The sequence below is a fragment of the Mytilus trossulus genome, chromosome 1 (assembly GCF_036588685.1).
Source record: "Mytilus trossulus isolate FHL-02 chromosome 1, PNRI_Mtr1.1.1.hap1, whole genome shotgun sequence".
Classification (NCBI taxonomy): domain Eukaryota; kingdom Metazoa; phylum Mollusca; class Bivalvia; order Mytilida; family Mytilidae; genus Mytilus; species Mytilus trossulus.
Genome location: NC_086373.1, coordinates 63,488,811 through 63,516,527, shown reverse-complemented (window position 1 = coordinate 63,516,527; position 27,717 = coordinate 63,488,811). Strand labels below are relative to the sequence as shown.

The window sequence follows — 27,717 nt, the reverse complement described above, 5'->3', positions numbered from 1 at the left end:
AATAAACTCATCATGGATATCAGGACTAAATTTAGTATATACGCCAGACGCGCGTTTCGTCTACAAAAGACTCATCGGTGACGCTCGAATCCAAACAAGTTCAAAAGGCCAAATAAAGTACGATTTTGAAGAACATTGAGAACCAAAATTCCTAAAAGTTTTGCCAAATACAGCTAAGGTAATCTATGCCTGAGGTAGAAAAGCCTTAGTATTTCAAAAAGTTCAAAAATTTGTAAACAGTAAATTTATAAATATAACCATATCAATGACAATATAAAGGAGTGCATTTCATCTTCTACTTTATCTCCGCAAGATTTGCAGAATCTTTCCGTTTTTTTTAGTTTACTGTATCTCCAAGTTTCAGTTGCTTATTCTTAATTTTGGTGAAAGGTGATCTCTAAAATTTTGGCTAATCAAACCTTGGGTAATATTTTAAGTCCAATGATGATTGAAAAACAATAGTAAAATTATAAACTGTGACATATTTGCATCTATATTTGGTATAAAAAAAACTAGAGGCTCTAAAGAGCCTGTGTCGCTCACCTTGGTCTATGTGAATATTTAACAAAGGACACAGATGGATTCATGACAAAATTGTGTTTTGGTGATAGTGATGTGCTTGTAGATCTTACTTTACTATAAACATTCTTGCTGCTTACAATTATCTCTTGACCTGATAAACAGTATCACCTCCGGTCAGATTTGTTCTACATGCTTTGGTTTTTGAGTTATAAGCCAAAAACTGCATTTTTACCCTATGTTCTATTTTTAGCCATGTCAACCATCTTGGTTGGTTGACTGAGTCACCGGACACATTTTTTAAAAACTAAATACCCCAATGAGGATTGTGGCCAAGTTTGGTTTAATTTTGCCCACTAGTTTCAGAGGAGAAGATTTTTCTAACTTTTTTTACTATAAAGAGCAATAACTCCTAAAGGGGTCAACTGACCATTTTAATCATGTTGACTTATTTGTAAATCTTACTTAGCTGAACATTATTGCTGTTTACAGTTTATCTCTATCTATAATAATATTCAAGATATTAACCAAAACAGCAAAATTTTCTTACAATTACCAATTCAGGGGCAGCAACCTAACAACCGATTGTCTGATTCATCTGAAAATTTCAGGGCAGACAGATCTTGACCTGATGAACAATTTTACCCTGTCAGTTATAAGCAAAAACTGCATTTACCCCTATGTTCTATTTTTAGCCATGGCGGCCATCTTGGATGGTTGGCCGGGTCACCGGACACATTTTCTTAACTAGATTCCCCAATAATGATTGTGGCCAAGTTTGGTTAAATTTGGCACAGTACAGTAGTTTCAGATGAGAAGATTTTTCTAAAAGATAACTAAGATTTACGAAAAATGGTTAAAAATTGACAATAAAGGGCAATAACTCATAAAGGGGTCAACTGACCTTTTTGGTCATATGACTTATTTGTAAATCTTACTTTGCTGAACATTATTGCTGTTTACAGTTTATCTCTATCTATAATAATATTTCAAGATATTAACCAAAAACAGCAAAATTTCCTTAAAATTACCAATTCAGGAGCAGCAACCTAACAACGGGTTGTCCGATTCATCTGACAATTTCAGGGCAGATAGATCTTGACCTGATGAACAATTTTACTCTGTCAGACTTGCTCTAAATGCTTTGGTTTTTAAGTAATAAGCCAAAAACGGCATTTTACCCCTATGTTCTATTTTAGCCATGGCGGCCATCTTGGATGTTTGGCCGGGTCACTGGACACATTTTTTAAATTAGATACCCCAATGATGATTGTGGCCAAGTTTGATTAAATTTTGACCAATAGTTTCAGAGGAGAAGATTTTTGTAAAGGTTAACGACGACAGACGGACGCCAAGTGATGAGAAAAGCCAGGCCAGGTGAGCTAAAAAGGTAAGAAGACATGTCGTGATTTGTTTAAACCGTAATGCGGCATCTTTATAGATATAGATACTTGATAAAAATTGTTTCGTGTGCATATAATTAGTGTGTGTGTGTCCAGACACAGCTTAAAGTATTTTAAACGAATACACGGAAATTGTAGGATTAAAAACCTTTTTTCTAGAGTTTATATATGTAAATTAAACCGATGCACTCGCAAACTAAATAAAATTTCCGTTGATATCGTTTATGTTTCTTTCTTTATATTTCAAGAATTATATAATCTTTTTTAACAACTAAAACCATATAAAAAAAAATATATAAGAAAGTATTGTGTCAATACATGAAAATTGTTTATTGATTGAATATTTTTTGGACCCAGTGGCAAATAGTTCATGCAATGTTCATTACGAGAGTTAGGTTTTTTTAAACGTTTTATTCTGACAGGATGTGGTTATAACGGTCTTTATATCTCAGGCACTTACTTGTCTCAGAATTTTTTTCCTGGGTTATATTTTTTAAAGTAAAACAATCAACAGACATGATATTTTCCCTTCGCTTGCTTGTATAAAATGCAACATATTACATAGTTTCATGTCTCATGAATAAAGTTTAAATCACAGTTAACAATAAAATAATTAGTCACCAACTTTCCCATTTTAATCACTCGGATTTCCTTTACCCGTTATCCAATTTTGAAACATTTTAGCTTTTGGAGTGTCTGTTTTCTGTTCCATTTGAGGTACCTTTATTGGACCATTTTTTACTTGAAGTTCATTTTGTCTTATTCTATAGTTTTTAAAAATAGCAGAAGTTGTTTTGTTAGAGTCAATGACATTATTCATAGGATTTGAAATATTCCGAAGAATTCTTTGCGATTCCTGAACCCTTCTATGAGTGGCTGTAAATTTTGGCAACGCTTTCTTTGCTTCATTTTCAAAAAATCTTTTAGTATTAACTTGCGTTTTACAGGCGATTCCGGTGACGGGTACGTAAGACTTCGGACGATTCTTCTGTGCATTATTGACTTGTGGCTCTCTGCCACGCCATCTTGATGGTGGTTCGGACATTGCATTTCTCACAGGTTTTCTGTGTTGATTGTGCAACCTTTGGTTACCAAAATTTTGCCAGTTTGCTAGTTTACATGTTAGAGTTCCAATCGGAGGAAGCTTTATATGTTGGCTGGAACCTTCATTGTTTTTTGAAGATCGTTTTTCTGCTTGAAGAGCAGCTATGTCCTCTGCTGTACATGTTGGATAGGGGTCGGTTATCCCAGACTCCGATGGTTCTGTTTCGTGTGCGTTACCACTGAAGGATGCAGGTCGCCATTTCCGTGCAACTGGCGGAAACCGAATTGATGTTGGCCTTTCATTGTAATAACTTAAGATATCTTTCGGCAGTTCTTGTAGGTCTGGGTCTTTTGGTTTAGACTGACCTGGTTTAGGGACTTTCACACGTTTCCTCATTAATGGTAATTCATCATTGTCTGGATCCTGACCAATCGAATGGAGTTTATAAACATAAGCATATGCCATCATGGTTTGGTAGTCTTCTCGCAAAGCATCAACCTGCTTACGGTTGGTCTTTGCAACTTTCTCTATCTCTTTCTGAATGCTTTCAATCTCAGTTGAATTGCGCACACGCACATTTTCATTTCTCTGATACACATCAAACAATCTGTTAAAACTTAATCCAGTCATTTGATTATGCTTCTTTTCCCAGTCTTTCCAATTATAGCGTTTCGATCCTATTTCATCCTCCCGTTTCTTAGGTTTTTGCGGTTTTTGCATCTTTTTCTTGAGTGAAAAATGCTACTTTTAAGGTTTTTTTCACACATAAATCCGTTTTTCTTATATTTGTACTATAAAAGTAAAAACTAGCTTCAATTGTTAACTTCTTTTTTTTAAGTGAAAAGAAGTAATTATCCTGTGTACTGTTGTACATAGCTACTACTAATTACTTTAAATAACTTTTGAAGTAACCCTGTTTTGTAATTTGATTAGACAACTTTTTAAATAAACTATTGCTTTTAAATAATTGTGACTGTCTATTTATACACAGGCGTAAGACAATTAAGCAGCTCACATTCATTAAAGGTGTCCTTCATTTTAAAAAGTTAAAATTAATTAGATTCTATTAACAACATACGAGCGGAGAATTCGGTGGTAACACATTTGTGGCACAGTCACGTTTTAATTCTTTGTGCATTTCCGACCGAAACAACTTGTAGACACACTATAGATAGTTCATTTGCCTATTATTATTAGTCTTATTGTTTTCTAATTAGTAGTCTAAGTTCCACATTTAAGGAAATGCTTATACTAAAGACAGGAATATGACAGTCCTTTTCCATTCGTTTGGTGTGTTTGAGCTTTTGATTTTGACATTTGATAAGAGACTTTCCATTTTGGTCTTGCCTTCGAGTTCGGTATATTTGTTATTTTACTTTTTCTAATGTAAAGTGAAGGCTGCATTTGAAAGCTATTTTTCACTAAAAAAAGTATTTTAGCTCACCTAGGACACATGGGAGCTTATGCCATCACTTGGCGTCCGTCATCGTCCGTCGTCTGTCGTCGTCATCACTGTCGTCGTAAACTTTCAAAAATCTTCTCTTCTGAAACTCCTGAGCCAAATACCTTCAAACTTTAACAAATATTCCTTAGTTTATCTTGTTTATAAATTGTAACCGAGGTTTTAATCCATGGACAAACATGGCCACCATGGCTAAAAATAGAACATGGGGTCAAATGCAGTTCAGTTTTGGCTTATATCTCAAAACCCAAAGCTTTCAGAGCAAATCTGATATGTGGTAAGTTGTTAAATTGGTAAAATCTATCGGCCCTGAATTTATCAGACGAATCGAACAACCCACAGAATTTGTAGTTTTAACAAAATTTTGCAGTTTTTTGTTATTATCTAGAATATTATTTTAGATAGATATAAACTGTAAGCAGCAATAATGTTCAGCAAAGTAATATCTACAAAAAATTTAATCTGACCAAAATTGTCAATTGATCCCTTAGGGAGTAATTGCCCTTTAAAGACAATTTTACACAATTTGTCCATCAAGTTTGCTTACATTTAAAAATCTTCTCCTCTGAAATACAGGTGAGCGATTCAGGATCTTGAAAGCCTCTTGATTGTTATCTTTAACACCCTGAAAAAGGAGGGGGAGAATCTTGGACAATATAAAGGTCAATTTTAATTGGAATGTTTTGAATTAACAGCAAATGTCCTTGTGTGGGTTGGAAGGCGTCTTTCCACTTTCCCTTTTCTTTTGAAAGTTTATTGTTTAAAATTCAGACATTTTTGTATTAGTGGAAGTTGATATTGACTAATTAATTAGATGTAATCTAGCTGGAAAAATATTTAAACTGGTTTATTGTTCATTTTGCAGAAGGCGAGGTAAAGCCATTTGTAAAAACATTCGAATGTACAAATCGTGACAATTTACAGGCTATTATCGCCTAGTAATGATTGTACGTTACATAAAATGGAAAAAAAGTTCCAATAAATAATTAAAAAAAAAACAACAAAAAAACCAACCACAACAACAACTAGCATTTAAACAACTTTTAGTATGCTGTAAATATACACATATTAAAACAAATTGTGCTTCATAGCATATGTTATTTAGTTAACATTAAGATAACCGTACAACAGCGACATACTAGAATAATTCTGATGCTTTTTATAACATACAAGGATAAATATATATGAATACATGGAAATATTTTTAACGTTAATGAATCATTACCCAAACGAAAAAACAACACACAGACATTTGGAGGGTAAATTGACTTGTATGCAGGCAAAAAAATCCTTTAAAAAAACAAGAGCAGATATTGGTTTTGAATTTGATAGGACAATTCCGTTTTAGCGCGTGACCCTCTTAAATTTTCGGTTTTATTGATATTTTGGAAGTATTTATGAAAAGCATTTCTCTTTAAAGTAAAGCTCTTTGTAAGAACCAGGCAGAGTGCGATATATGAGGGTTTCAGAATTTTCTATAACTTGTCTGGCAGTAGCATTACTTGAATACTGCTAAAAAATAAATTTGAGTGGGAAAATATGAGTGGCTGCCATGGAAACGGACACTATTTTTTGGTTGTTAAGCATGGCAAAATCTTTCAAAAATTACCTAAATCACCACAATTCAGAGCCTAGTTATGAATATAATCAAACTTTTTTCATTAATTTTCATACATAACATTGATAAAACTTGGTGGAAGCCTAATTTTAGTTAATATTGCATGTCAACCAAATTTGTAAATTTTTTGAAAAAAAAATGTAAAAATGCATATTTTTTACTTTTATGAAATGTGTTTTTTTTTAGAAATTTTCAAATGTTTTCGTGTGTTTTTCAGAAAAGTGCAAATGTGTACAGCTTAGTTAGCACTGCAAGTATTACCAAATTAAATAGAGGAAAATGTATGGGATTTTCTTAAGTTTTATCACCATAGCAATTGAGTTTTCATTGGAAACGGAGTTATTATATCAGTTTAAGAACTTAAATGTCCTTAATTGTTTCAAAACCGATAAGAAAATAAGTAAAAGCTAACGCTTACTTTAAATTACCATCGTCAAGTGTTGTTGACTTCAACGGTAACCAAAAAAAAATGTTGTCTTTATAAGCTGCCCAGAGCTGTCTTCAGAACTTTCTGATTTTTTAACAAGAAGCGTTATTCACGGGGAAGGTCTATTAACAGGACAGAGAAAACCAGGACAGTTATTTTCGATACGTTTTTATCTGTAACTTTTGTTTACTCAACATATTGTTAAAATTTAAATTGTATAATAAAGAACAGGGTTTTTGCTTACAAAATACAAAGTTGTTTTGTAGAAAATATTTCAATTATAAGTAAACTTTTCTCTGCAATTTCAGCCATTTTTTTCATAAAGTTAAACTGTCCTGGCAGATTTTTTTTTAACTTACTTATTATTTATTTTTATATTTTTTACAAATAATGTAAGTAAATACCCACCCTGTTCTTTATTATTCAATTTAAATTTTAACAATATGTTTGAGTAAAACAAAAGTTACAGATAAAAACGTATCGAAAATAACTGTCCTGGTTTTATTTGTCCTGTTTTTAGACCTTCCCTTTATTACGTTGGTTTTCAAACTAGTCCGAGTTTTATTTAAAATTTTAAAAGTGGTCCAAATCGTCACTACATTAGTGCGAAATTTCCTGGTCCGAGTCGTTCTGGTCCGAAATGTTCTCGGTCCACGTAATAACATAAATTCAAACAGACAGACCCGTAACATGATTATTATTATACCTCATTTGGACATCTCCTAGTCCTCTTTTTCAATATCTCATAAAATGATTAATATTTGCAACTAAAATTTACAAGAAATAAAACATACTTTTACTTATCAAATTTATAGTTTTAGATGTGAACTTGAGAACGGAGCACTATACATAATTTAGAATAATTTCCGCGCTAAATTGTTGACAAATGAAAAGTAGACTTGTACTTCATTTATCCTTTATTCTTACCTGTTTGTTAGATTTCATGGAATAGAAAACAAAATCCTCCACTCTTAATATATGTCATAGGTAATTAATTAGAATTCCGTGCATGTCACTGAGGAAGGAAGTTTTTCAGGCTACATTATCACTTTCACTCTACAAGAGCAAGGCATTGTTGTGGTTTGGAAAACTGCGAAAAGTGTTAGGGCAAAGCCTTAATTGATCACACACAGGGGCGGATCCAGCCATTTTAAAAAGGGGGGGGGTTCTAACCTAGGACAAAGGGGGTTCCAATAACATGTTCTCATTCAAATACATTGATCGTCAAAAAAAAGGGGGGGGGGGGGGGGTTCCAACCCCCGGAACCCCCCTCTGGATCCGCTCCTGATACATGTTAATACAACTGAGTGCTTTTTTACCCTATTTAGAAAATATCTTTGATAAAAAGATAAAAGATTTATAGAAAACTTTATTTTGATTCAGCATAAGTACAAGTAAGCAACACAAGCTCTAGGGAGCTTTTGACCGAATATAAAAACATATAAATAACATAAAAACAGTGCATTTTGACATTTGAAACAATCTGTTATACAAAGTTGAAATCTCACATTCATAACATGCAATAAAAATAAGCAACACATTTTCGAATGAAGTAAAAACATGCTAGACCAGAGAGGGAGGGTAGGAGGGGTCCTGATCCCGAATTCCCGGGCTTAAAAACACGAAATCCCGAAATCCCGAAATCCCGGACTTAAAAATATGAAATCCCAAGGTCCCGAAATTTCGAAAAAAGAATTCCCGGATCCAAAAGGATCAATCCCGAAATCCCGAGCTTAAAAACACCCGATCCCGGAGTCCCGATAAAGGTCCTATCCCCCCCCTCACCAGAGCAACCAAAAGCAACATAAATAATTATAACCAGTTCAAGAATTATCTGCAAGCAGAACAGTTAACTTTTCAAACCAATGGAAGATATCAAGAGTGTTGTTTAACCAACAGGCCAGGAATAACAATAAATTGGTGGATTATTCCATTCCTTAGTCCAAAACCTACAAATGTATTACATCTTGAAAGGTTACCGTTATTTCCAACATTTTTTCTGTGGACAGGACATTTTAACACTAATTTAAGTAATTTTATCTATATGTGCACTTTGAGAGTAAGTTTTCTACAGACCTGAGATTCATTTTCAGCATGAAATCTTCATTGACAGCTATATTTGCAGAAATACATAGTCATTCCTTTTTGTTCAGCCTGGGACTTTTGTCACAAAAGGGAAGCATAGCAGTCCTACATTCCCTTGTTGCTGTCTTGGTTGTTGTTGTCCTAAGATATTCACTCTGTGGTTAAATTTTTAAAATTTAATAATTTATTTAACCTTCATGTATATTGGATTTCTACCAAACTTGGACAGTCACACAAGCTTGTTTATAATCATAAGATATTATCCAGAGGTAAAGTTTGTAATTTATAAAAATTAACTTGGTTTTCTGCCAGGTAACATAACATTCACTTGACTCTGTGGTTAATTTTTTTTTATAATTTTAAAAACTTTCTTAAACTATCATGGATTTGTATCAAACTTGGACAATATCTTGTTTCTAATCAAAAGCTAGTATCTATAAATAAATTTTGTTAAAAAGTATTTTCTGTTTTCCGTATATTCAGGGGTTAAAAAATTTTGTTACAGCTAACTAGCCCAGGACTTATTGGCAGCAGGATTTTACTAGCCCTGTTGGAAGAACTGCTAGTCCATCAAAACTGACCTGCTAGCCCTAGCTATATATAGTATGCCTTAAAAATCAAGAGTTTGCTGCATAATACAAAGTGGGTGTCCTTTGTTTTGAAGGAGACATTATACACTGTATTTAAAAAATTTTGTTGATCTGTAATTTATTCTTTGGTGCTTAACCTAACTTACTCAGGAGCCTGTAATTCAGTGGTTGTCGTTTGTTTATGTCATGTATGTGCTACATATTTGTTTTTCATTCATTTTTTTACATAAATGAGGCCGTTAAATTTCTCGTTTGAATTGTTTTACATTGTCATGATTGTCTTATCGGGGCCTTTTATAGCTGACTGTGCGGTATGGGCTTTGCTCATTGTTGAAGGCCGTACGGTGACTACGATGACCTATAGTTGTTAATGTTTGTGTCATTTTGGTCTTTTGTGGATAGTTGTCTCATTGGCAATCATACCACATCTTCTTTTTTTATATTAGTTGTTCCCACATTCAAAGCAGACTTTTTATTTGCGTGCTTGGGGCAACTAACGGCAATATTCACAGAGCATTGTCTGTTTTTTTCCTCAGCAAACAGCCAACCTTGCCAGGGGAATCATTATGTCCCAGTTCTGCCAACTTTTCAGGAAGTGAATGTGTGATTTTTTGGCCAAATTGTAAAGATCAAAGAGAAAAAACAATAGATCAAAGGAAAATGCCGCTAAATAAGCATGAACATGTGTGAGTCTCGCGATTAAGACTTGGCAGCCCTTCTGTCCTGGACACTATAAACATGATAAAAAAATTCCGCGACTTTTCCCTGTCGTATTTAGCATTTTTTGGGGGATGAATTTTCAGCCTCGTTACTCCTTTCTGTTTCATCTACCAATTTTCGTTTTGAAACTGACGAAGTTCCTGGGGTTCCCATACTAAAATATTAAAAAATATTTTGTTGCATGGTTTCCTGCTCAAGAGCTGTGCAACAAGACAGGTCAATACCAATCAATACCTCATACCCCCAAATACCGTTAATTGGAAATCTTGGCAAGATAAGCAATGTACAATACCCCAAGCCATGGTATGAGAAATCGATATTTAAAAGTACGAGAATTGCAATCAACACATGATACCCAGTGATATTGTTTGCCTTAAATAAGGAGAGAATAAAGGCTTTTTCCCCTGGAGAAGAATCCCAATTTGAAAAAAAAAATGGCTTACAATTATTCTCAAAAAGACAATTTTTTTCCCAAACAGTGCTGTCTCAGTAGAAATTGTGCATGAATATAAACTGAAAAACACTCATTTGAACATTTTTCACGCCTAAAATGGCTATATTTGCAGATTTGAGGGTCTATTTATGGATCATCACTGACAAAATGAGGTCTTATTTTAAAGCAGGGTTTGACTCTTGAAAATGGCTCTGTAAATTGAAGTTTCAGTCAAATTCATGGTTAATTTTAAATTTCCCAATTTGATGAAAATGACGCATATTTTCCCAATAAAAAAGGGTAGAGGTAGTTTTGGAAAAAGCCAACAATATCACTGATACCAGGCCACCAGACATGCCAGAGTTATTTGTTCTATTTTTAAAATATGTACAACAGGACCTGTACAAACCAGTTCAAATTCTTGAAATCCCAGATGATTTAATTGAATCGAATTGGCTAACATAGAATAGTGATGAAGGGATTTTTCACTTTCTATTTTGGAAACGTCAAGAATTTTTTGTTACTAGTCCGTCGGGCATATCGGATTACACATTTTAATTGCCCGAGGCGTAAATGATCTAGTCCTGGGCGTCGGGCTAGTGGATTTTTTAACCCCTGATATTACTTGTAGTTAAACTTAATTTTTCTTCCAGTTAACATTACACACAATCTGCAGTTGAAGTTTTTAAAAAACTTATTTCATTATTTGAAAAAAAAACAGAACCCAGTGTCTAGCCTACTTTATAAATATAACAAATTTTTAAATCTTTAACTACAGGCTGTAGGTATTGTTAACTGGAAGATTGGTTCTCAATCATAAACAAGCTTCTGTCCAAGTTTGGTAGAAATCCATGATACTTATAGTTAAAGAAAGTTATTAAAATTTCAAACAATTTGACCACATACTGACAGAGTGAATATTTGTGGACACTGCATATGACACTGATGCTGAGGACAGAATGTAGGATTGCTATGTCTCGCTCTTTTGTCGCAGGCTCGACAATAAATGAATCCATAGTACTTTTGTTGCTTTTAACTTTTTTCAAAATCTATCAAATAAGCTTTTTATGATGTACATGTATGTTCTTGCATAATACATTGATTTCAACATCTTCTCTTTTAGCTAAACATGAAGTTTTTATACTGCTTGGTTGTATTGGTGGTTTTTTGTCAGACCTGTTGCCAAGGAGATAAAGATCATGATGAAGATTTCATTGATCCCTTTGACATGATTAATTTTGATTCTGTCTCAAAGGTTATGATTAATAAGGTACATATACCATAGATAATAATATTTTTATCATTATAGGTTTTTTTGTGTTTTTCTAAGCACCAACAAATGTTTAGAAATAGTGCCACAAATCAACACATGTTAAAAAATAAATAAAAAGGAATACCATGTAATAAGGCCACTTTTAGCTACTAGAATTAGCAAATAAAAGATTTAAAATAAAATTCTTCCCTAGAGAAAACATAAGATTTCAAGGATGCTTATACCAGTTTATATATTTACATTATTGGATAAGACTGTTACTGAGAACAAAAATAAGCTTATCATTAGCAATAGTTAACACTAAGTATAGATTAATAAACCCATTATTGATTTTATGAAGATGGTAGGATGATATTTTAATACTGATTGATTGGATAAAACAGTGGATATCAAAGACACAGTTTAAAGTTTGAAATTATGAATTTGAATTTTCCAGAGTTCTTAGATATATTTTTAAATGAAAAAAGCTGCTATTTTGAATATTTGTAACATATAATTTTTATTTTTATACAACCGCAATTTTTTGCAGTCGTATATATTGGTATGACGTTGACGTCATCCAAAGACACATTGGTTTTTGCACTATAACTTTAGTTTAAGTAAATAGAAATCTATGAAATTTAAGCACAAGGTTTATGAACACAAAAGGAAGGTTGAGATTGATTTTGGGAGTTTGGGTCCCAACAGTTTAGGAATTAGGGGCCAAAACAAGCATTTTTCTTGGTTTTCGCACCACAACTCAAGTTTAAGTATTAAAATGGAAATCTATGAAATTCAAACACAAGGTTTATGACCATAAAAGGAAGGTTGGGATTGATTTGGGGAGTTTTTAACCAAACAGTTTAGGAATAAGGAGCCCAAAGGGTCCCAAATTAAACTGTTTGATTTCATAAAAAATTGAATAATTGGGGTTCTTTGATATTCCGAATCTAACTGTGTATGTAGATTCTTAATTTTTGGTCCTGTTTTTAAATTGGTCTACTTTTAGGTCCAAAGGGTCCAAAATTAAACTTAGATTGATTTTGAAAAAAATTGAATTCTTGGGGTTCTTTGATATGCTGAATCTAAACATGTACTTAGATTTTTGGGAAAAAACGGCTTTCAAGCCATCAATTTCCTAATGTGGTTTGCTAGAGTTCCATGCCCTCACATCTATTATTATGGTTCGATAGTTTGGAAACCCCTCAAAATGTCATCCAAATTCAGAGCTGTATCAAGATTGAATGTTGTGTCCATACTTGCCCCAACTGTTCAGGGTTCTAACTCTGCGGTTGTATAAAGCTGTACCCAGTCCTGCAGAGCATCTGGTTTTTACTTATTACATAAAGGGGATATATAAGCTTTGTTTATGTCCCTTTTGGTCATACAGCACCAAGTATTAAAATATTGGTATCCAGAAAATGACCTTGTGCACACAGTTCTATGTCATAAGTATTATTGTCATTCATGTTGGATTGATAATATACAGTATTCAGATTTTATAATTTATTTATAAAGCTTTGATATAAGAAAATTTTGTAAGTATAAGAAACAGTTTTAATGAGTAATGTTTAGTTGTTTTAACTTTGATCATCATCATTGTATAAAGTTTTATACTGTTAGTGTCACACAAGTCAGTATTTGAATGTAGGACAGAAAGTCACAGGACAAAAAGTCATAATTATTTTTTTCTGATTATTTTCTTTGAATAAAAAACATTTATTTCTACAAAAATATTTTTGTACTATTGTATATAAATCAACTTGGTAAACAAAATATATCAAAAAAATATCAAAGATTATCAAATAATTCTTAAAAAAACAAAATGTCAAAGTGACTATCCTTAACTTTAATATGAGTATATGTAATATTTCAAGATATTTTCTTATGTATTAAAAAAATTGTCAACAAATTCTTAGTGACCTTTTGTCCTACCAAATTTGCAACTTTATGTCCTGTGACCTTCTGTCCTGTGACCTTCTGTCCTGTGACTTTCTGTCCGTTTACCCAGTATTTATGGCTGGATATTGATTGTTTTATTTGTAAATATTATAATTGTTGTAGATGTTTTATGGCAATCAATATGTGACACTTTAATAAATAAATTTATTTATATAATCAGAATTTGAGAGAAACAAATACATTTTATAAAATACTAAAAAATGACTAAATATCTAAGGAAAACCCTATTTGAAAGCGATGTTTAAAATAAATAGTAAAAATTTACTAATTTTAGGAAAACAAAAACAAGGATGTGAAAAACCAAGAAAATAAAGTCACAAAAGATGAAATGATCATGAAAGATGAAAGAATCTCAGAGGAAAAAAAAGTCACAAATGATGAAAAAGTCACGTCAGATAAATCCGCTCAGAGCATCACTCAAGCATCTACAACACAGTCACCACGAGTTACAAACAAAGTTCGGGACGATCAGAAACCACCAGATAGAAATCCTGGTTCTCTCTTGTTCAGACAATTTGTTAAAAAGTTGATTTCATATTTTCAGTCAAAGGTGAGCATGGTTATATTTTGAAGAACAAAAAAGATCTGAAGTAAAAACAGAGATTTAGGCTAATATTCGTCAGTCCATTCAGTCATCTGTCTGTCCCACTTCAGGTTTATTTTTTTGGTCAAGGTAGTTTTTGATGAAGTTGAAGTTCAATCAACTTGAAACTTAGTACACATGTTCTATGATATTACATGTATCTTTTTAATTTTTATGCCAAATTAGTGTTTTGGCCCCAATTTCACGGTCCACTGAGCATAGAAAATGATAGTACTAGTGGGTCATCAGTGTATATGAACACATTCTTCTTAGTTATTATAATAAATGTACTTGAATTTTCTTGTGATAAAATATTTTTTTTTTTGATGATTGATTTTGCAAAGCACATGGTTACTTAGCAAACTTTAATTCACATTAAGAAAATAAAAGTTGTAACTTATAATGTGGACTTCCACATAATATAATACATGCCTAGTTATATATAACAATGTCGTGGTGGCATTTATTAAGTTACCCTGATAACAACAACATATCATTTTACAGGCTCCAGAATCTACACAAGAATATCATGTATGGGTCAAATTATCCAAGGATCAGTATAGTGTTTTACAAACGTTTGCAGATGGCCAGTCAAATATTCATGATGCTCAGGAAATCTTAGTCAGTATGATTACTGATGTAACGAAATCTAATGTTGGGACTGCTGCTAAATTATCCATGTGGTTTGAAGAAAAGACCGGAGCTTCACTTGACAATGTCTTAAAGGTAGAGTAACCATTTTAATGTACAGTGAAACCTGTCCAAACCGAACACCAACAGGACTTTGCGTTTTGTTCGGTTTTCACAGGTGTTCGGATTGTAGAGGTAAATTGAAGTCGACACCAACATAAATTTTGCATTTACTGACAAGGGATAATAGGTGACACAACAGACGATAGTTTATTTTCATGTTGTTTTAGATGTAAATGTAAAAATAAAAGAAGATGAAGATAAATGTTTTGCTACATTTTTGTTTATAAATCAAACGCCACTCCGTCAATCACGCTCGTCGTTGGGAGATGTCCGACGTGGATCGATATTGCTATTTAGAATTATTTTCTAATCCGTTAATTCAATTACCAATTCAGATTCACAGTCACTGTCAAATGACGATTCCGTAGTTGAATTGGGAACTTCATTGTACACACGAGTTCTCGGACTCAACTGGTCATCTGCTGGTTGATACTTTGGCACACAATAACAGTGAAACAACAGCATGGGTCAAGTTTATTCTCGGACTTTATCGTTGCTAAATAACTAACGGAATTCTTCGGGAGTATTTCAATCAAATATATAGGGCATCTAAAGGGAATCCAGCAATCGAAATCCATTGACCTTGTTGTGTTGCACGACTTTTTAATCAAGTGAAAGGCTTTAAAACTATAATTTAATTAAACAGTTTAGCTACAGAATGGCAGTAACGATTTTGTGGCCGTAATAATTTGAGTAAAGTGCATTTAATTGATCTGATGGAAAGTTCCTTTCTGGAGATTATTGGCGATGGGGTAGCTGACCAGTTTAACTTGTTTTTAAAAAAAATCACTTTCTACATGGACACAGACATGCTCATTAGTTTGTACTAACAACTCAGAAGTTCATTAAACCTCAAATACCCTCGGGAATACTCTGTCATCCTGTGTTTGTTTAATTAAATCAAGCAAATCATTAAAAATATTTTATTGTATTGATTGGTAATAATTGATTTTGACAGGTAATTCAGTGGCGGATCCAGAGGGGGGTTCCGGGGGTGCGCACCCCCCCTTTATTTTGCATTTGAATCGGGACGTATGTTTTTTAGGTTAGATTAACGTTAATTGATAAGGAAATTTTGTGGGACTTTGAAAATTGTTCGGTTTAAACTGAAATTCGGTTTTATCAGGGTTCGGTTTACCCAGGTTTCACTGTATTCCTAAAGTCATTGTCAAAGCTCTTATGTTTATATTCATGACCAGTAGACCATAACAAGTAATATAAGTACAATAAAAAAATTGTATCCCAGATACTTATTTGATGTTAAAGTAAGATCTTGGTTGTTTCTGGTGAATTCCACAATTTGTTTAGGCTTTGAATAATATAGATCTTGACACATTGTATGTTTTGAATCATTTAGAACTGCATGTTGACTTTAGAATGACTCTTTTTGTTTTATGTGTTATTGACTGACTGTCTAATGAATTCTTACTTCATCTTCCTATATAAAAATAATGAGATGTGATATGATTGCCAGTGACACAACTATCCACCATTGTTAAATCAAGTGGATGTAAGCAATAAAAGGCAACAGTAGGGTCTTGAACAATGAGAAAAATCTATACTGATTGGTTGGCATTAAAAGACCTGACATGAAAAATACGAAACAATTCAAATGAGAAAACTAATGGCTTAACAAAACAAAATAATTTATGAAAAAAAAATACTGATCATATTATTAATTTGATTATAGTTACATTAATTTGGCTATCATTGATTGAATGGTCCATGGATTTATTTTTCCTGTCCTGTAATTTTAGTTTTTTGACTATTTCAGATGGTAACTATAATGAGTTTAATATCGATGGTACTGTACATGGAGATTGGCTTACATATTTCATGGAGGAGACGAGTTACACAGCTGATAATGCTAGCCTTTGTTATAAGTATACCAATGACTTGGTATGAACTTTATCAGGTAAAATAAACTTTGTAATTGATTGGTTATCACTGTATTTAGTCATCACTTTCACTAAGTGCATTTGATTGTCAAAGCAGCATGAATCATTTTTTCAAGCAACTGTAGGGGACATTTCTTAATTTTCATACACACAACATGCCTCTGGGGAAATAAAAATGGTGGGTTATGTCAATCCATCCATCTTGTAAGTACTCTCACACGTCAAAGTCTTACCAGATTTCTATATAAAAATCTGTACCATAGTTTTATTTCAGCCTTAGCTAACAGTTCTCAAAATTAAGGTAACATAAAAACAGAGAGCTTCCAGTCAATGTACAACTAAGAACCAAAGATTGAATATGAAAAGAAAAGGAAAAGGCCCACTGAGATTGACTTATACATTTGTACTCTAAATTTGACCTCTTTTAGGCTCTTTAATTGTCAAATTTATAGATGAAGTCACATTACTTCAAATTTTATCATACCATATTACATATTATGTTAATTAATTGCAATACATTACATGTTATTTCAATAATTTATGCTATTAAATAATTTATATTATTAAATTAATTAACAATAAATTATATGTTTTTACATTGAATTACAATAAATTACATGTTATTACATTGAATTACAATAAATTACATGTTATTACATTGAATTACAATAAATTACATGTTATTACATTGAATTACAATAAATTACATTAAATACATGTTAATCCATTACATTAAATTACATTTTATTTCATCACATTACAAGACTTCCAGAAATTTAATAACAGGGAGTCTGACAGTTTTCTTTTTATATATTTTTACTGAAAAGGTAGCAATTTAGAAAAAAAAATGAATTTATTGTTTTTATTCAGACAGCTCAGATAAACCAGCAGACTGTAACAATGAAAGAGGCTCCAAAGGAGTGTGTTCAGGATATGGAGAAAGAGGATTGGCTGACATTCTATACACATGCCTTCAAACATATATTTACGTTCCAGGAGGACAACTGTCAGAAGTATTATGAACACATGTTGATTGATCCTCTTCTTAAAGTGACCCCAACAAAGGTCAGGGTTTGGTTAAGATTAACCTATCATTCATATGGCATTGGGTTAAATTGAGAATTTTATAATTTATAAATTCCAAAATTATATGTAAGGGGAGTCGGAAAGTTTTTTTTTCTCAAAAGCACTACCTGTTTAATTTGATTAGAAAATTAAATGTATTATAATAAATTCATTGCATGTGAAAAGTTGTTTGGAATTCATCTACCCAATATTTATTATTAGATGCCTTCAAACCTCTTGCAATTAATTCTTTTATAAGGTGTCTATAAAATGAGATCAAAAATGGGGAATATGTCAAAGAGACAACAACCCGACCAGAGAGCAGACACCAGCTGAAGGTCACCAATGAGTCTTCAATGCAGCAAGAAAATTTCATGCCTGGAAGGTGATCCTCAGCTGGCCTCTATTTAAAATTTAAAATTGTGTTCTAGTTCAGTGAAAAAGGACATCACACTTAACTGCAAAACACATAAACGAACTTAAACAAGACTTACAAAGACCAGAGAGACCTGACTTGGGACAGGTGCCAAACAATTCAGCGGGGTTAAGCATGTTTTATGAGATATCAATCATCCCCCTATAACTCTAACCTATGTAGGATTCAGAAACACATAGCCATACACACCGTAAAACTCAGTTTAAAAGAAGTCTTAAGTTTGATGTCAGAGTAGGTAAGAAAAGAAACTAAGCAAAATTACAGGGAGATTGCCTATAGAATGTTTTATTAAAACACAAACTCTTTTATATTTAACTAGACTATATAATAATAATATTAATCCATTGATAAAGGAATACTTTTCTCTAGCACAGTCTCTAGATTTGACAGGAACTTACTCGTGGTATACATATGCAAAAAATATTGTTGAAGCAGTGATCTGGAAGGTTTTTTTCACTATGGGCCCAGGGCCCCTCAAAAATAAATTCAATGGGCCATTTAAAAAAATAATGGGCCATGTTGTCAAATGAGTGGGCCATTCGAATTGACTTCTGTAAAAAAATAAAAAGTATCATTATTTTCTCATGTTTTGGAAAAGAGGTGTTGGTACAAGTTTACCTTTATGATTTTAAATAATATTGTTCCTGTGATTCTGTAATTTCAATGAAGATACAATAACTTCTTCCAAAACGGACAATATTAAAGATAAACCTTTATTAACAATGTTTAAACTGTTACTGTTGCCTTGGCTTGTTCATGTTCATGTTTTTTTTAACATTAAATTTGGGTCTTCGTCGATACCATACCAATTCCAGACGTTCTGTATTAGAGGACATTTCCGGAATGTCCTCTGCACTTCTTGTAGTATTATTATTACTTCATCAAGATGACAAGAATAACAGTAGAGAGTACCATTAATTGATAGAACAAAACAATAATTCGCTGAAGTCATGTTTACAAAATGTCAAAACGAGCCAAAGACCAAAAAATGACGAGGACAGTTAAGCGCCTTTTATGGAGACAAAAACTATATTCATAAAAAGGCTTCAGGGGTCTTCAATCGAAATAATAGCAAGCTAAACTAAATTAAAAGATTATTATTAGAGTTAAATCTTGTCTGTAATAGCCAAATTTCACAAATGTAAAGTTGTTTATAAAAAATTATATCATGAATGATGGTTAATTGCGTTTTTTGGGTTATCAGTTAAACCGCATGGTTCTATTATTACCATACGAAAACACCCGAGACGTTAATCCGCATGGTTCTATTACCATATGAAAACACCCGAGACGTCCTAATATATAAAGGTGCTCCTATGATTGGAGGAACATTATACAGTTGTGTACACACACATGGCGGCACGGAACACGATCGGAAATCTATTTGACGATATCTAAACGTTTCGAAACGATGTGAAAAATATCGTGCGCCACGTGGGCGCTTACATTTGTCACTCTATGCGCCATTTCTGGTGAATATGCGCTATAGGCGCAGGGCGCACGTCCTTCCCGATCACTGTTGAAGAGACTCATGTTGACCTTAATATTATTTCTACTTTTAAGGACATAACAAGATGTAAATAAAATTTAAAAAAAACCGATATAAAGTTAAAAATGATAAATAGATATGAAGATTTAATTCAAACTAAATTTGAAAATATTGATGATAAAAGTAAGTTTTATCTTTATAAAAACTTAAAAAGATTACAAACTAGAATCTTATCTAAATACATCTAATTCTCAGATAAGGAGATTAATCACTAAATTTAGAATAAGGGATCACTCCCTCTTGATTGAAAAGGAGAGATATTTTAAAATCCCAAGAAAGGAAGGACTTAGCCATAAATGTAAAATACTAGAGGATGAGAAACATTTTTACTCTATTGTGAGTATAATAAAACTCTAAGAAATTACTTTTTTCAACACATATGTACTGAAAATAATAACTAATAATTTAAATGAAAATGAAAAATTCATTATTTACTAAATCCATCAACACCTTTACAAACAAATAAGTTAGGATCCTTTTTGAAAAAGTCATTAGAACTGAGGGCAGGGGAATCTTAAGGGGGTACCTAACACTACAGGGAGATAACTCTGTAAAATCAGCTAAACGTTTTAATTTCCTTGTGTTGAAAAGGGAATATTAAGCTTCTCAATGATTGGTGTTTGTCAAACTGCTATATAACCAGTGTATTTTTTTTCTTATAAAATGGTTCAAAATTTTTGAATTTTTTATATTTTTGTTAAATGTTCAAAGTTAATACTTCATTAAAATTTTATGAAAACTAAATGAGCCAAACTAATTTTAGTGAAAGTGTTGGGTACCACCTTAACAGCTTGTTTGTTGTTATAAACGTTGATGCTGTTTTTATTGTGTATTTTATGTATACATGTATATGTTTATTGTGTTAAAATATGTTGGTCACTAACTATAAAGTTTATACAACAATAAAATATTTGATTTGATTTGATTTGAAAATGATACATAAATTAACAGAGGGTTACTAGCAAATACTGACACGCCAGCTCCAGATCTCAATTAAACTGATATTGAATTTACCATATTGAAAAGTTTTTTTTATTCTGAATAAGAGATGTGTGGTATACTTCAGAAAGTAACAAAACTAAATCCTCCCAAATCTTTGTAGTAAATATTCTGAATAAATTGACTATCCAAGTAATGTTGTTGTTTTTGAATGAAACTTTTCTGACTTTTCACAAGAAATTTGAAAAAAATCCATATTGTTGTGTATTAAAATTTGTATAAAAGATAGGATTTGAGACAGCAACACAAATGAAGCAAAATTCAAAAAGCCTCATTATCTTTAACCAAGTTCATGAAAACTGGTATACGTTACAGAAATGAAATTTCTTGTACTGTTTATTTTTTAGAGTAACAGTTTCATCTTTCAATATTTAAGTTAAAAAAATGAGGCATGTACGTTTACTTATCTAATTTGATGACCTAATGTATATCATATGTATTGCATTTATTAATTTTATCTATTTCCAGGCAATAGCAGTGACATTTGTCAGATTTTTCTTATCTCCCTTGAAGGATATTGGGACAGCATTTAGTGAATTCATGAGAGCATTATTAATTGACTTACCAGTAACTTTATATCCAGTTGCTATAGTTACACTTTCCATGTTCTTTTTCTTGTTTTTGTTTATGTGGTTTGGATACAGCATCAGACTTCCATTTTGGGTGTCCATTGAACCAAGTCCTGTAGTCATGGTAACAGGAGGAGGAACAACAGATAATACTCAGGCAATAGAGGATGTGCAGAAACAGGTCAGATCATTAAATACAAATATTATTAACAAAGTTGGTTAGAAAATATAGATTGCCATGCCTTCATTTGTTTTCCTTCAGTTTGTTTTATACAACCGCAAAAATTGATTTTTTTGTCGTCATGTATTGGTATCACGTTTGCGTCATCTAACTTTAGTAAAAGGTAATTAGAAATCTGTGAAATTTAACACAAGGTTTATGACCACAAAAGGAAGGTTGGGATTGGTTTCGGTCATGACATTTTAGGAATTAGGGGCCGAAAAGGGCCCAAATAAGCATTTTCTTGGTTTTCGCACTATAGCTTTAGTTTAAGTGAATAGAAATCTATGAAATTTTGACATAAGGTTTATGACCACAAAAGAAAGGTTGGGACTGATTTTGGGAGTTGAGGTCCGAACAGTTTAAAAATTGGGGGCTAAAAAGGGGCCCAAATAAGCATTTTTGTTTGTTTTCGCACTATAACTTTAGTATAAGTTAATACAAGTTTATAGAAATCAATGAAATTTAAACACAAGTTTTATGACCATAAAAGGAAGGTTGGGATTGATTTTGGGAGTTTTGGTCCCAACAGTTTAGGAATAATGGGCCAAAAGGGCTCAAAGTTAAACTTTGTTTGATTTCATCAAAAATTAAATAATTGAGGTTTCTTTGATATGCCAAATCTAACTGTGTATGTAGATTCTTAATTTTTGGTCCCGTTTTCAAATTGGTCTACATTAAGGTTCAAAGGGTCCAAAATTAAACTTAGTTTGATTTTAACAAAAATTGAATCCTTGGGGTTCTTTGTTATGCTGAATCTAAACATGTACTTAGATTTTTGATTATGGGCCCAGTTTTCAAGTTGGTCCAAATCAGGATCCAAAATTATCATATTTTAAAAAGTATTGTGCAATAGCAAGAAATTTTCAATTGCATAGTATTCAGCAATAGCAAGAAATCTTAGATTGCACAGGATTGTGCAATAGCAAGAAATTTTCAATAACACAGTATTGCGCAATAGCAAGAAATCTTCAATTGCACATTATTGGGCAATGGCAAGTATTTTCAATTGTACAGTATTGCGCAATGGCAAGAAATATCTAATTGCACAATATTGTGCAATAGCAATAAATTTTCAATATTCTTTGAAAATTTGAGTTATCTTTCTTTGTCCAGAATAGTAATTGAATCAACTTAAATCATTGTTTTATACAATGTTCAATGTATATTCACTTTTACTACCAACTGATAAATTAAAATACCATTCAGCGATAACAAGTATTTTTTTACATTTTAATATTTTATGATTTATTTAAATGAGTAGTTATTGTTAGGGGCCATTAGAAATTTGAATTAGATCAGTTTTGGAATAAGGGAAAGGGGATGTGAATTTTTTTTATGCCCCACCTACGATAGTAGAGGGGCATTATGTTTCCTGGTCTGTGTGTCTGTTCGTCTGTCCGTTCGTCCGTCTGTCCCGCTTCAGGTTAAAGTTTTTGGTCAAGGTAGTTTTTGTTGAAGTTGAAGTCCAATCAACTTGAAACTTAGTACACATGTTCCCTATGATATTATCTTTCTAATTTTAATGCCTAATTATATTTTTTATCCAATTTCAAGGTCCATTGAACATGGAAAATGATAGTGCAATTGGGGCATCCGTGTTCTTTGGACACATTCTTGTTTATTAATATTCAACAGCATAGTGAATTGCTCAAAGACAAAACAAAAAAAATAATTTCATTAGACCGCATTCATTCTGTGTCAGAAACCTATGCTGTGTCAACTTTTTAAACACAATCCGAATTTAGAGCTGAATCCAGCTTAAATGTTGTGTCAATACTTGCCCCAACCGTTCAGGGTTCAACCTTTGCAGTCCTATAAAGCTGCACCCTGTGGAGCATCTGGTTCAATAATATTTAGATGTTACATAGAAAATATAGGATATTCCATATCATAGATGTTGATGTAAACAGCTACAAACAGGAGAAATGATATTATTTCAGTTGTACATTTCATTAGGGACTATCATTTGCTCTTGATTTTTTTTTCATTTTCATAGTACATGTACCTTCTGATATGTGTTTTTTTTTTGTCTCTCAACATATATATATTTTCTAGTAATTCAGCAACCATGTTCGTCAAAGTTTCATAAGATTACTCGCCAAAACGTTAAATACTAAAAATAAATTAAAGACTGAAAGTATAATTATATACATAATATCTTAAATTATGTTATATGAATTTAAGGCGCAATTACTACATAAGTAAGCCGCCTTCCAAAACCAATAACAACAACATATTATTTCAGCGTTAAAATCATGAAAAGTAATAAATATCAAAATGAGGAGACATGGTAGGAAATATAATATTCAAATGAAGTGGATATAAGCAATTATCGGTCGCCCCACTGTCTATATTACTCTGTTCAGCTCTTAATATTATTTCGTATCATGTCTTTGTGACGTCAAATACGTTGACCCGGCCTTAATAACTTTGACCCGGACATATCAGCGACGTCATAATGTTTGAACCGACTTTAATAACTTTGACCCGAACTTATCAAGTCATCTTTTGTGTGCTGGTGAAACAAAAAAACACTTCTGAAACACGCAAATATAGCCCGATATTAAAATCGATTATCAGATTATCTGCATATTGGTATTGTAAAATATCAGCTGCTTGACATTATATGAAGGCTTTTTGATCTCGTTCGCTACGCTCACTCGACAAAAAGCTTCATATCATGTCTCGCAGCTGATATTTTACGATATCAACATGCAGATAACCTGATAATCGGTACTTATCGGCCTGGTGACCCTTTAGCTTTTAACATTGAGAAAAAAATAAGGTAATCTGCAATAAAAGGCCCAGAGATGAAAAATGGGAAATGATTCAAATCAGTAAAATGGCTTAACTTTAAACATAACTACTTACAAAAAAAACCCTGAAATTTGACCGACATGAACCAAACTACATGACTTGGGACAGGCACATAACATCAGCACTATGTTTTTTTGTATGCTAATAGCATGAATATCTTAAAGTATGAAATAGCTCAAAATTTAACATGTTTAACTTGCTCAAACTTATAATTATTTGAATTGTTATTTCAGTTGGAAGCTTTAGTAGGTAGTATAGAAAACTCAGAAACACGCATGGCAGACGAATTAAAAAGAATGGGAGAAATACAAACAAGATCAATAGAATATACGGCTGCTGCCATGACGATTAACGTTCCTCCTCCAACTCTTCCCTCATCTCAGTCAGCTATTGTCTTTAACAGGAGTGACATTAGTTTCGAATCTTCTTCAGAAACTGAGATAAAATCTCCAATTCCGTGTTCTGACGATTCTTTTTCTGTTACTGAGGAAATTGTGGTATGTCAGGGATCAGTGACAAAAGTAATGCAGCCAAGTGGGGTAGCACCAGTAGATAATATTGGTCCTAATTCATGATAATTGTAATTATTGATTATTGATATGATTAATCATTTCATCTAAAATGTCTCATTTTCATCTAGATATCAAATAGAAAGATGTGTTATGTGTATTTATTTATTGTGTGTTTGAGATTATTTCATAATTGGTTCACTCTAGTATTCATGTGTTGTATATTTTTTGTTTCTAATAATTCTACCCATTTCTAGGGGAGACAACTTTGTTGGTTTGGAACTTCTTAAGCAAAAGTATTTTATTTACAGATGGATGCCTTCAATAGAAACAAGTAGCAATTGATAAAGAATATGATTTTTTGTTAGCAACAATGTTTTTGGCAGATATTCTTCAATAATGTGAAAATATATTCCATGTCTGCTTATATGTCTTAAAAGGGCCTCAGTGTCATAGTGGTCTAAGTAGGTGAATTACTGTATAAATAGCGTGTCAACACTGAAGTTTTGAATCCTGCACAGGGCAGGTGCACTCATCATCAATCTTAGTTGACTCGGATTTTCAGTTTTTCTACTGAAGGTTGATTGTTCTCTCTGTGCACTCCAACTCCTTCCACCAAGAAAAACCTACCACCATGTATAGCACAAAAGTGTTGAAATTGGTGTTAAATACCAATCTATTAATATATTATAAACCTGTAACATCGTTACATGACATTATCAGTTCATTTCTGCTGAATGTCAACATTTAATGATAATGTCATGACTACAAATAAAGTGCTTTCCTGAAATCCTACAGTTATACAGACTGTTTTCTTTACCCCTGCAGATATTTTGCTTATATTTTGCTTGTAATTTATATTACATTGTACCCTATGGTTTATGAGACTAATAGTCCAGTCAATCTAGCATAAATTTGACCCTAACCCGAAAGTAATTGCAACAGAAGATTTACAAGTTTTAATCTGAAGTATTATACCCCAAATATACAAGTGAAAAAGTCCCATAAAATATAACTTGAGGAAGACTTAAAAAATCTCCGTTTAAAATTCCTATGGAGATTTGCATTGAAAAGGGAGATAACTCTTGCGAAAAAGGCAGAAATATCAATAAAATTTGATACAAAATTATAACTTTACCGCTTCTATTCATCAGAATGTATTGATTCTTGATTTTTTAGCAGTATTTAGACTATACCAAACAACTGTTATGGTGCATTTATATCTTTTATCAAGCTATAATCTAGATTTCGTAATTCATTAGTTGACCATTAATTGAATTTTTCACCATGTCAAGGTAAAGAATTTCAAATTTATTAAAAACAATTAAGCATGTATTCTTCTTTTTGTGGTTTACAGTTTCTTTAGATAACTATGTTGCTGTAAACATATAATATACAGATATAAACAATACCAAATGTTCACATTATTTTTTCAAAATGATCACAAAGCTTCAAATTTGCAATTTTTTAATGAAAAATGCACGAAAAAAATAAAACTACCCATAACTCTTCGATTTTGTACATTTCATGAGCAGAAGATTATATAATTTAGTCAAATACAAACTTATAACCCCATCAAAGTATCATACTTTACATAAATTTCAAGAAAATCAACCAAAAACTGATAAAAAAGACCCATTTTTGCTAGAGTTATCTCCCCTTCTAATGTTAATTTCCATAGGAAATTTGAAATGTTGATTTTGAGTTTTCCTCAAGTTTGAATTTATGGGACTTTTTTCAGTGTATATAAAGGGTATAATGCTATAGATTAGAACTAAAACATTTTCTGTTGCAATTAGTTTGAGGTGAAATCTTAGTTTGACTATTGAGCAAGTTATAGGTTGTTGTTTTTTTTGACTAATTTTACATGGAATAATGGCTTTGGACTTCAATGAAATGTTTTCCAAGTTAAACATTTACAATATTTAGAATATTTTTACATGATATTTTTTCCTAATAAACCAAGCATAAGCTATAGTCCTTTAGTGAAATTTACCATTAGCTTTATCCTCTTGACTTTTGAAACACAGTACCGGTACATTGTAATTTTTTTCATGTAAAATGTAAATGCAGGGATTTTGTTGTACATTACTATGATTACTTTATGTATTTGTTGATATAGACAATTTCTGATATTTTTATGTATGGGTTAAATAACAAATTTAATATATAGTGGATATTTTTTCTTCTGAATTATTGTGAAATGGAGTTCTTAGTGTGTTTTGGTTAATTGTGTCACTACTTTTTTTTGGGAGAAATAATGGTTAGAAATTTGACCTATTTATAAAATTAAAAGATTCGGAAATCATTATTTAATTGAAAGGAAAACGTAAAACTATCTAAATGTAAAGAAGATTTTAAAAATTTTTGAGGGATATTTTTTACATTAATACATGTAGCTGTAAAATAAAAAATAAATAAGGTTAACATTCTCCTTTTTTGAAAAGATAACATTTTGTTGATTTTCAGTCAAATCCAGTTAAATATTGTTTCACTCTCACCATGTATTATCAGTACACCAGATAAATGTACTAACCAAGCGAGCATGATTGATTTTGACCTTACAAGGTTACCAAGATCTTTGTTTTGCTTTATCAAAATTCCATGTACATTTCTCAACATTTGAAATTCCTGCTCCCAAATAATTTTTGCATCGATTTTTTCCTATTCATAAAACAACTTTTATATTCAAATAAGAACAATTAACTTGTTCATGCACAAATAGTTGTGAAGGTCAACACCCACTTTCAATTTCGATGCAGTTGTTGAGACATTTACATGTTTTATCTGAAAGAAAACT

General features: G+C 32.1%; 1 protein-coding gene across 1 annotated transcript; it reads left to right on the top strand.

The window, feature by feature from the left end:
- Positions 1 to 7,344: 7,344 nt before the first annotated feature.
- LOC134681830 (chloride channel CLIC-like protein 1) lies at positions 7,345 to 26,718 on the top strand. The gene is made up of 8 exons (XM_063541471.1): positions 7,345 to 7,461; positions 11,426 to 11,572; positions 13,791 to 14,066; positions 14,604 to 14,825; positions 16,627 to 16,767; positions 17,621 to 17,815; positions 21,268 to 21,549; positions 24,642 to 26,718. The coding sequence occupies exons 2-8, from the start codon at positions 11,432 to 11,434 to the stop codon at positions 24,981 to 24,983; spliced, it is 1,599 nt and encodes a 532-aa protein (XP_063397541.1). The 5' UTR covers positions 7,345 to 7,461; positions 11,426 to 11,431; the 3' UTR covers positions 24,984 to 26,718.
- The last annotated feature ends 999 nt before the right edge of the window (positions 26,719 to 27,717 follow it).